Consider the following 11,549-nt stretch of genomic DNA (forward strand, 5'->3'; position numbering starts at 1 on the left):
ATGAGAGAGACTGATTATCAACACCACCACCTCAGTATATCAGTAGTTTTGTCAGTGAGAGCCTCACGTCTGGAACACATTGACCATTGACAGACATAAGGAGCTGTGTAACCTGTCACTCCTTTACCAATGACTTGAGAGTGTCTGAAGGACATATAAGGAGCTGTGTGACCTGTCACTCCTTTATCAATGACTTGAGAGTGTCTGAAGGACATATAAGGAGCTGTTCGACCTACGTTGATCTACCTGCCCAGAAACTACAGTTAAATTAGCTAGCTGGCTAAATCTGTCACATTTACAGAAATTATGATTGATGTGAAGTATCTCTGTCAAATACATTTTCAATAAATGACAGGAAAAGGAATGGAATGTATTTGTCTGCGCATGTCTATCTCTGAATGTGTGTTGGTCTCTGTGTCTTTGATTAGTGTGATTAGTTCAATGTAACTTCACATTATAAATAGTCTATTTTTAACTTCATATGCTATACATTATAATCAATATTTTGGGGGGTTTACAGAATCATTGTCATTGTCTATCATTGTTACCATAAAAACACAGATATGAACGTCTTGCGTCCCTCTGCCGAACCTGGTTGTTGTCACACTGCCCTCTGCTGGTAGTACTGTAAAACATCACTCAAACAAATCCTAATATAAAATAATACAAAATGCACTTGTACCAGATAGAATATGAATTTATGGGCTGAATACTTGCATTAAGTGTATGAAAACGTTACATGACATGAATGTGAATCTATAATATAATCGTATACATGTTGAACCAGCCCACTGTGTTGAAATAGGAAGTACATTTATAAGGAAGTGAAGGAAGAAATGGACAATATCAGTAGAAGAAAAATGTTTCTAAGGTTTGTACTGTACCGTTCTTTTACAATTTTATGGAGAAAAGTGGTTCGGAGGAGTTAGGCCATCGCACAGAGGGGTAAGACATCCACAGAATTGTTAAATTATTACAATACTGATTTAAACTTTCAATAATAATTATTTTAGGCTTCCTTACATTGATGCTGATTCATATTGATCAGCCTAGTCAATATGAATCAATGTTATATTATAGTCTACAGGGCTATGAGGTAGGTAGGGTATGGGAGATTGACTGCACATGATCGTGATTATTATCTTTGCGCTCTTTCACTTCCCGGGGGAAGACGTGTATCACGTAAACTAGTTTCTTTGAAAAATAAAAGTAATTCTCGTCAATTCGTGCAAGTAAAAGTGACGTGCGGCAATGGGTATTGAAACCAAATGAAGGGCTCATGTGAAAAGTTTTTGCCGCGATCACAACAACTCGGAGCTCTGAAAAATACGATGTCAGCTCTCGAGAAAGAGGACGGTTCAAATCGATTTTTCCCAGTCAGATTTGGTTTTTTACCGAGAACCCTGTGGTTTTGAATGCGACATTAAGTTGATAAACTCAGAAAGGTGGTGATCTGCTTTGCTCACTAGTTACCACATCCACAAAGTAAGAAGGTCCGCCTACCCGACCAATCAGATGAGGGAGGGTGATGACGCATTAGCTTACCCGACCAATCATATGGTTGCGGGAAACGCTGCAATCTCCAAATGGGTAAATCTCGAGTTCAAGTTTTGAGGACCAAATAACGAAACACATTCAGGAACAAGAACTGGCAACGTCACTAAAATTCATACATCAGGAAAATACAAAAGTTTTGGCGAAAGAATTAAGTGGGCGTTTTTCTTTTTTTCAATAACTAGTATTTAAATGATTAGATCAACTGTTTGTTTTTTACGCACTACAAAGCCTTGACAAGAATGACGCGCTCGGCCCACTATTTATTGTTTCTGCAGTAAGGATTCACCCTCTTCAGATAATTATTGTGTAACTTATCTGCAGGTAATCGTTGTTTTGAGCTCAAAAAGCACCTCGTAGCTGTATGTAAACCAGGGAGCGAAATGAACGGCTCTTTCACCGATGCAATTCGGTTACCGACGTTCACCAAAAAGATCCGTTCAAAAACAACCTGTCGTTATCGAACGACCCATCACTAGTTGAAACGGGAAATATTTGTATAAGGAAGTAGAGGAAGTAACGGACGTTATCGTCGAAGAAAAATGTTTGAGAGGTTTGTAGCTTTCTTTTACAATGTAATGTAGAAAAGTATTTTTGAGAAGTTAGTTCATCATAAAGAGAGAGATGATTTAGGGTTTAGGACATCCGCCAAGTTAATACAATATTGATTTAAACGTTCAAGAATGATTATTTTAGGCTTATTTACGTTGGTATTGATTCATAGTGATTAGCCTAATCAGTAAGATCCAATGTGATGTGAGAAAGGCTACAGGGCTATGAGGTATGGTATTATTGTTATCGGTGATTGACAGCACATTAAGGTGATTATTATCTGAGGAAACTGGCTCACTTTCACTTCCCGAAAGAAGACATCGGAATTATGTATAGCTGTCAATAAGTAAAATAGTCTGCCTCGTCAAGTAAATGTGACGTTCAACAATGTGCGTAGGAACTATTTAAATGTAGGGCTAAATCACATGTCAACTTTAAAGCTTTCTGGTGACAGATGAGGAAGGCAGTGGTCTGTTTGACGAACTGCAGATGCGCTCGATATTACGTCACCCGCTCATCTATGCGCGTTTTGAATCATCAGCACGCCTTTTCTCAGAATGTAAACCCCGGTGCCGGGCGAGATAAACTGATCGCACCTCAAGTGAACTCAAGCAGAACATGAGTCTCTTCACTAAACCAGGGATGTGCAACTGGCGGCCCGCAACCAATAATAATAAAAACATTGTTTTGGAACTCAGTCTGGGTCTCAACTTCCTGTTGACCGTTAGAATAATAGAAAACACACAGTGCAGTTTGTAAATGTGGTTGAGCATCAGCAGTCAGTCTATTAGCCCATGTTAGCTACATGTTTTTAGATTGGTAAATTAGTCTAGCGGCTAAACTTGTAAGCATGGTTGAATTACCAACTGGGGTGGGTCCCATTGATCATCAGTTATCATATTAAAAACTGTTAACATTTGCCTCCACCTCATGGCAACATGTCCCCATGGCAACATGAGTAGAATTCTCTGTAAAACTGAAAATGTTTTCTCCTGACCCATGGGGGTGTATGGATGTGGGTATGCAGACCCACGAGACACTGAGGCCCCTCATGATGACTGACATTTTTTTGTGGCCCCCACCTTATCAATGTTCTCCATCCCTGCACTAAATGATAAGGAGAGGGAACTACCTGAATTTGTCCAATAGAAACTCTCGTTGTTGAAACATTTTGCTCTCCTACCACGTTAATTATCCTAACCTGCCACGTTAATTATCCTAACCTACGACGTTAATAATCCTAACCTGCCACATTAGTCATCCTAACCTGCCACGTTAATTATCCTTAATCTGAGGTAATGGTTAGGCACAAGGTTAGCAGTGTGGTTAAGGTCAGGTTTAAAACCTGTTTGGGATAGGGGGCAGCATTTTCATGTTTGGATGAAAAGCGTGCCCAGAGTAAACATCCTGCTACTCAGGCCCAGAAGCTAATATATGCATATTATTAGTTGTATTGGATAGAAAACACTCTGAAGTTTCTAAAACTGTTTGAATGATGTCTGTGAGTATAACAGAACTCATATGGCAGGCGAAAACCTGAGAAAAATCCAACCAGGAAGTTGGAAATCTGAGGTTGGTAGTTTTTCAACTCATTGCCTATCGAAAATACATGTTATATGTTATTGTTAGTATAAATACAATATAATATGGTCATAATAGTTTGTAGGCCATAAAAGTTTTTAGGACAAACCGTTCAGACGCTACATAAGATTTTGTGAGAAAAACGATTTTCGGGATGTCTCGTGGTCTGACAAACACCGTTGAAGCTCTGCCATCTTCAACCGCAGATGCGGAAGGGCGATATCGACGGATTCATAGACGAAGCTATGGATGCAAGGACTGACCAGACATTATATCAACATTAAATTACAGTTTTAACCATGTTTTAAGGCTACGGTGATTGTTTACAAACATTGGGGTAAAACAAGCTTATATTTTGGGTTCTGATTCAGTACGACAGTTGAACTGAACTCATGAGGCATTTATAAGTTCTATTCTTCAAGAATGGATCAGTATTGTCACGAACCGGCTCAAAGCCCGTAACAAAAGGGAGACAACGTGGAGATAAGGAGTAACAAAACATATATTTATTAAATAAAGTAAACGAAGTTCAAGATACAATGGTAATGGTGTAATCAGTCATGTAAGTCAGTGTTTTGCATGAATGTGATAATGCAGGGTGTTGAAAGGTGCAAAAGCAAACCACCAAGATACACAACAAAATCCAAAAGGTGTCTGCATGGAGTGTCCTCCAAGAATGGGGAAGTGGTGTATTTGTCCTTGGACACACTGGACCCAGGTGTTTCCCATGTAGCTGACGACCCTCCAAACTCCGCCCACCGGCATCCTAATAAGGAAACGAGAACAAAGAGAGAATACGGCAGACAGAGTGGGAGGGTCGTCACAGTTTACAGTATATCATTAATTCATAAGTCCAAAAATTGATGTAGCAACTAAGGATTCTAGCTTTAAAGACCCAAAGCAGGCATGTTTATATCAATATCAAATCATTTCTGGTTAACAATTAATGAAGTACTTTGCTGTAATGGATTTCCCCCCAAAAATGGTCTGTTATGGAATCAGGGGATCCAACCAGGTAGACTAGCTGTTGTTATGAAGTCAGGGAATCCAACCAGGTAGACTAGCTGTTGTTATGGAATCAGGGGATCCAACCAGGTAGACTAGCTATTGTTATGAAGTCAGGGGATCCAACCAGGTAGACTAGCTGTTGTTATGGAATCAGGGGATCCAACCAGGTCGACTAGCTGTTGTTATGGAGTCAGCTAATGGGGATCCAACCAGGTAGACTAGCTGTTGTTATGGAATCAGGGGATCCAACCAGGTAGACTAGCTGTTGTTATGGAGTCAGGGGATCCAACCAGGTAGACTAGCTGTTGTTGTGGAATCAGCAAATGGGGATCCAAGTCAAATCAAATGAATAACATATTGGACTGTGTATCTTTAATAACATAGTGGACTGTGAATCTTTAATAACATAGTGGACTGTGTATCTTTAATAACATAGTGGACTGTGTATCTTTAATAACATAGTGGACTGTGTATCTTTAATAACATAGTGGACTGTGTATGTTGGATACAATATGAAGTCGCTGATTGAACTCTTTGACCACAGATAGTAAATGTGTTGTCATTGTTTATGGTTCTTCAACATTGTTCAGAAATATTGACTGTTCTGTTATTTCTTATTGTAGCTGAGTGAGTTTTGACTTACATCAAAATGAGTCTCTCTGGGGAGAGAGAGGAGGAGACCACTGCCTCTAAAATGAGTCTCTCTGGGGAGAGAAAGGAGGGGCCTACTGCCTCTAAAATAAGTCTCTCTGGTGAGAGAGAGGAGGAGACCACTGCCTCTAAAATTAGTCTCTCTGGGGAGAGAGAGGAGGGGACTACTGCCTTTAAAATGAGTCTCTCTGGGGAGAGAGAGGAGGAGACCACTGCCTCTAAAATGAGTATCTTTGGGGAGAGAGAGGACGGGACCACTGCCTCTAAAATGACTCAAGACACCAGTTCAAAGTGGTAAGAGATTAAATGTAAAATATACATTTCTCTTAAAGATATAAAACTAAAGGGAAAAGTGTTCCCAACATTTTTGAGAATGACACAAATATTCGTTTTCACAAAGTCTGCTGCCTCAGTGTCTTTAGATATTTTTGTCAGATGTTACTATGGAATACTGAAGTATAATTACAAGCATTTCATAAGTGTCAAAGGCTTTTATTGACAATTACATGAAGTTGATGCAAAGAGTCAATATTTGCAGTGTTGACCCTTCTTTTTCAAGACCTCTGCATTCCGCCCTGGCATGCTGTCAATTAACTTCTGGGCCACATCCTGACTGATGGCAGCCCATTCTTGCATAATCAATGCTTGGAGTTTGTCAGAATTTGTGGGGTTTTGTTTGTCCACCCACCTGTTGAGGATTGACCAAAAGTTCTCAATGGGATTAAGGTCTGGGGAGTTTCCTGGCCATGGACCCAAAATATTGATATTTTTTTCTTCCCCGAGCCACTTAGTTATCACTTTTGCCTTATGATAAGGCGCTCCATCATGCTGGAAAAGGCATGGTTCGTCACCAAACTGTTTCTGGATGGTTGGGAGAAGTTGTTCTCAGAGAATGTGTTGGTACCATTCTTTATTCATGGCTGTGTTCTTAGGCAAAATTGTGAATGAGCCCACTCCCTTAGCTGAGAAGCAACCCCACACATGAATGGTCTCAGGATGCTTTACTGTTGGCATGACACAGGACTGATGGTAGCGCTCACCTTGTCTTCTCCGGACAAGCTTTTTTCTGGATGCCCCAAACAATCGGAAAGGGGATTCATCAGAGAAAATGACTCTACCCCAGTCCTCAGCAGTCCAATCCCTGTACCTTTTGCAGAATATCAGTCTGGCCCTGACTTTTTTCCTGGAGAGAAGTGGCTTCTTTGCTGCCCTTCTTGACACCAGGCCATCCTCCAAAAGTCTTCACCTCACTGTGCGTGCAGATGCACTCACACCTGCCTACTGCCATTCCTGCGCAAACTCTGTACTGGTGGTGCCCCGATTCTACAGCTGAATCAACTTTAGGAGACGGTGCTTTCGCTTTCTGGAATTTGGGAGCCCTGAAGCCTTCATTCACAACAATTGAACCGCTCTCCTTGAAGCTCTTGATGATCCGATAAATGGTTGATTTAGTTGCGATCTTACTGGCAGCATTATCCTTGCCCGTGAATCCCTTTTATTGTGCTAAGCAATGATGACGGCACGTGTTTCCTTGCAGGTAACCGTGGTTGACAGAGGAAGAACAATGATTCCAAACACAACCCTCCTTTTGAAGCTTCCAGTCTGTTATTCGAACTCAATCAGCATGACAGAGTGATCTACAGCCTTATCCTCATCAACACTCGCACCTGTGTTAAGGAGAGAATCACTGACATGATGTCGGCTGGTCCTTTTGCGGCAGGGCTGAAATGCAGTGGAAATGTTTTTGGGGGATTCAGTTCATTTGCATGGCAAAGAGGGGCTTTGAAAATCATCTGATCACTCTTCATAACATTCTGGAGTATATGCAAATTTCTATCATACAAACTGAGGCAGCAGACTTTGTGAAAATGTATATTCATTCTCAAAACTTTTGGCCATGACTGTACATCATTCATTTAAAAGGCCAAAAATGGATTTAACAATTGCAGACTGTAGCTTTAAAAGAAACATCAGGACTTCTAGAAGTTCCACTATACAGTTGTTAAAATGAAGTAGATGAGGATTTGATGTGATATTGATGAGGTGTTCTGTCTCCCTGTTTTGTTCAGTGTCCAGAAGCCCAGAGCAGAGTCACCTACAACCAGCCTGCTATCAATGAAGAGTGATCAGCCACCTGCTTTCAGCCAGGAACCATTACCAGATGACAATAAGGAAGTGGAGAGTTTGGACAGTGAGGATGTATTAAAGATCACACACAACCTTCTGGACAGAAGAAGTAAGACTGTGTTTCATACAATATCACAAAGAACGGTACAAAGGCCCTTATAAAACACACACATTAACTTATGAGTCCCAACTCTCATTGTTTTCCTACAGGTCAAACTCTGCTGACAGTCCAACAAGACGTTAAGGCTAAACTGAAACACAAGTATCAACACATTGGAATTGGACACCATGGAAATCAAAGTTTGTTCAAGGACATCTACACAGAGCTCTACATCACAGAGGGTGGAAGTGGAGGGCTCAATAATGAACATGAGGTTAGACAGATTGAGATGGCATCCAAGAAACTAACCACACAAGAGACACAAATCAAATGCAACGACATCTTCAAGCCTTTACCTGGACAAGACAAACCAATCAGAACTGTGCTGACCAAAGGAATCGCTGGCATTGGAAAAACAGTCTCTGTGCAGAAGGTCATCCTTTACTGGGCAGAAGGAAAAGCAAATCAAGACATTCATTTCATGTTTCCTCTTCCTTTTTGTGATCTGAACCTGAAAAAGGACCAATACAGTCTGATGCAACTTCTTTCCCACTACTTGTCAGAGCTGAAAGAGATTGACTGCATTGAAGATGGTGAAACCAAAACTGTTTTCATTTTTGATGGTCTGGATGAGTGTCGACTTCCTCTAGACTTCAAAAACAATGAGAAATGCTGTGATGTCACGGAGCCAACCTCAGTGGACGTGCTGCTGACAAATCTCATCAAGGGGAATCTGCTTCCCTCTGCTCTCCTCTGGATAACCTCACGGCCTGCAGCAGCCAATCAGATCCCTCCTGAGTGTGTTGACCAGGTGACAGAGGTAAGAGGGTTCAATGATCCACAGAAGGAGGAGTATTTCAGGAAGAAAATCACAGATCAGAATCTGGCCAATGAAATCATCAAACACATGAAGACATCAAGGAGCCTCCACATCATGTGCCACATGCCAGTCTTCTGTTGGATATCAGCAACTGTCCTTGAGATGATGCTGAAAGAGGCAGAGAATGATGCAGTCCCCAAAACTCTGACCCAGATGTACTCACACTTCATGATCCAAATAATTTTGAAGAACAGGAAGTACAACAAAGCCACAGAGACAAACCCAAAGGAACTGTCTCAATCAGACAAAGAGATGATCCTGAAACTGGCAAAGCTGGCTTTCCAACAGCTGCAGAAGGGCAACCTGATCTTCTATGAGGAGGACCTGAGAGAGTGTGGCCTTGATGTCACAGAGGCATCAGAGTACTCAGCATTGTGTACAGAGATCTTTAAAGAGGAATCTGGGCTGTACCAAGACAAGGTCTACAGCTTTGTGCATCTGAGCATTCAGGAGTTTCTAGCAGCAGTGCATGCTTTAGAATCATGTCTCGGCAAGAAGGAAAATGTTTTCTCCCCCAAAGCAGTCACTAAGGGTCAAGATTATTATGAAAACAGCCGATTCAAATTCTGGTCATGCAAGTTGAAGCCTGACAAGTTGACGTCAATCGATGATAATGATTCCGATGATTGCGATGAAGACAAAAAGGATGACAATGATGAAGAGGAGTCAATCCAGTTGTTTGACTTACACAGGAGAGCAGTGGACCAGGCCTTGAAGAGTGAGATTGGAGACCTGGACCTGTTCCTCTGCTTCCTTCTGGGTCTCTCACTGGCGTCCAATCAGAATCTGTTACGAGGCCTTCTGACACAGACAGGATGTACCACACAGACCAATGAGGAAACAGTTGAGAGAACAGTCAAGTACCTTACAGACAACATCAAAAGGGAATCCTCAACAGAAAGGATCATCAACTTGTTCCACTGTCTGAATGAACTTGATGCCAATTCTCTAGTTGGAGACATGCAGACCTCCCTGCGATCAGGAACTCTTTCAGAAACAGAGCTAGAACCTGACCAATGTTCAGCCCTGGCCTTCCTGTTACTGATGTCAGAGGAGGTGCTGGAGGAGTTTGACCTGAAAACATACAACACATCAGAGAAAGGTTATCAGAGGTTGCTGTCGGTAGTGAGAACCTGTAAGAGAGCACTGTAAGTTCTGTTATTGAGTTGATGTATACAGTATCATTATAATGAAGGATTTGTATATCTAACAGATTATCTCCTCTCTCCAGACTGGAAAGCTGTAAACTCACATATAAATCCTGTGAGACTCTGACCTCAGCTCTGCAGACACCAAACTCCCCCCTGAGAGAACTGGACCTCAGCTACAATGACCTGGGAGACAGAGGAGTGGAGCTGCTCTGTGTTGGACTAACCAGTCCACTCTGCAACATACAGACACTAGTGTGAGTTAAATAACTTGACAATGAGTTATTATGTGTGTTTGAACATTTGTTAATCCTGTGCTCTTCTGCCCTCTAGTCTAGGTCAGTGTGGTCTGACAGAGGGTACCTGTTCTGATCTGGCCTCAGTCCTGAGTTCACCCAGCTCACAACTGAAACAACTGGAGCTGAGAGACAATGACCTGCAGGACTCAGGAGTTACACTGCTGTCTGCTGGACTGGTGGATCCAGACTGTAAACTACACACACTGGGGTAAGTACAGCTGTTTCAGTCAGGTTGGTACTGAGCTGAGTTACACTGCTGTCTGCTGAACTGGAGGATCCAGACTGTAAACTACACACACTGGGGTGAGTACAGCTGTTTCAGTCAGGTCGGTAATGAGCTTATTAAAACAAATTATCAGAAAATCTTATTTTTTATCACATTGTTTGTGTCATGGACAAATGTATTGGTGTCCTACAAGATGATTGACACCAGTACATCAACCTAGACAGCTGTTGTGTGTCTCTCTGTAGGCTGTCTGGCTGTCTGGTCACAGAGGAGGACTGTGCTGCTCTGTCTTCAGCTCTGAGGTCAAACCCCTCCCACCTGAAAGAGCTGGACCTGAGCTACAATCACCCAGGAGTCTCTGCAGGGGGACTGCTTTCAGCTGCTCTGGTGGATCCCACATATAAACTGATGAAGCTGAAGTAAGTCAGAATAGATGTCCTGATAGTGTGAGCAGCGGTTGTGTCATATGTAGTGTAGTAGGGTCAGTAACATGAGGACATGATGGTAGAATTAAGGGGAACTTTACTCAGCAGGCTGAGCACTCCAACACAGCATACATCATCACCACATGAATACTCTTCTTCTGCATCTCTGATATCCTATTGGAATTGTACTCTGTTCTGTATGCAGTAGGTAGGATAGAATACCTGTATGTCTCTGTTCTGTATGCAGTAGGTAGGATAGAATACCTGTATGTCTCTAGTAATGAATTGTACTCTGTTCTGTATGCAGTAGGTAGGATAGAATACCTGTATGTCTCTAGTAATGAATTGTACTCCGTTCTGTATGCAGTAGGTAGGATAGAATACCTGTATGTCTCTAGTAATGAATTGTACTCCGTTCTGTATGCATTAGGCAGGATAGAATACCTGTATGTCTCTAGTAATGAATTGTACTCCGTTCTGTATGAAGTACAGTGCCTTGCGAAAGTATTCGGCCCCCTTGAACTTTGCGACCTTTTGCCACATTTCAGGCTTCAAACATAAAGATATAAAACTGTATTTTTTTGTGAAGAATCAACAACAAGTGGGACACAATCATGAAGTGGAACGACATTTATTGGATATTTCAAACTTTTTTAACAAATCAAAAACTGAAAAATTGGGCGTACAAAATTATTCAGCCCCTTTACTTTCAGTGCAGCAAACTCTCTCCAGAAGTTCAGTGAGGATCTCTGAATGATCCAATGTTGACCTAAATGACTAATGATGATAAATACAATCCACCTGTGTGTAATCAAGTCTCCGTATAAATGCACCTGCACTGTGATAGTCTCAGAGGTCCGTTAAAAGCGCAGAGAGCATCATGAAGAACAAGGAACACACCAGGCAGGTCCGAGATACTGTTGTGAAGAAGTTTAAAGCCGGATTTGGATACAAAAAGATTTCCCAAGCTTTAAACATCCCAAGGAGCACTGTGCAAG

General features: G+C 41.7%; 1 protein-coding gene across 2 annotated transcripts; it reads left to right on the plus strand.

The window, feature by feature from the left end:
• The first annotated feature begins 798 nt into the window (after positions 1-798).
• On the plus strand, positions 799-10,523 carry LOC149974631 (protein NLRC3-like). 2 transcript variants are annotated; one of them, XM_090209781.1, is made up of 5 exons: positions 799-871; positions 5,319-5,640; positions 7,416-7,582; positions 7,684-9,601; positions 9,685-10,523. In XM_090209781.1, exons 2-5 carry the CDS (start codon positions 5,345-5,347, stop codon positions 9,860-9,862), a joined length of 2,559 nt encoding a protein of 852 aa, XP_090065907.1. In that variant the 5' UTR covers positions 799-871; positions 5,319-5,344; the 3' UTR covers positions 9,863-10,523. The 2 variants fall into 2 exon arrangements, with proteins under 2 accessions (XP_090065907.1, XP_090065908.1); XM_090209782.1 differs by lacking the exon at positions 9,685-10,523 and having other exon boundaries at positions 7,684-9,605.
• Positions 10,524-11,549: the final 1,026 nt, after the last annotated feature.

This window comes from Oncorhynchus mykiss, chromosome 19 (assembly GCF_057628025.1).
Source record: "Oncorhynchus mykiss isolate SJ-2025 chromosome 19, ASM5762802v1, whole genome shotgun sequence".
NCBI classification, from domain to species: Eukaryota; Metazoa; Chordata; class Actinopteri; order Salmoniformes; family Salmonidae; genus Oncorhynchus; species Oncorhynchus mykiss.

What these genes read in the sequence shown, in the direction of transcription:
- LOC149974631 (XM_090209781.1), top strand. Translation starts at nt 5,345, where the DNA reads ATGAGTCTCTCTGGGGAGAGAGAGGAGGAGACCACTGCCTCTAAAATG. An exon ending in CAAGACACCAGTTCAAAGTG is followed by an intron (nt 5,641 to 7,415) that starts GTAAGAGATTAA and finishes TGTTTTGTTCAG; the next exon opens with TGTCCAGAAGCCCAGAGCAG. An exon ending in CAACCTTCTGGACAGAAGAA is followed by an intron (nt 7,583 to 7,683) that starts GTAAGACTGTGT and finishes GTTTTCCTACAG; the next exon opens with GTCAAACTCTGCTGACAGTC.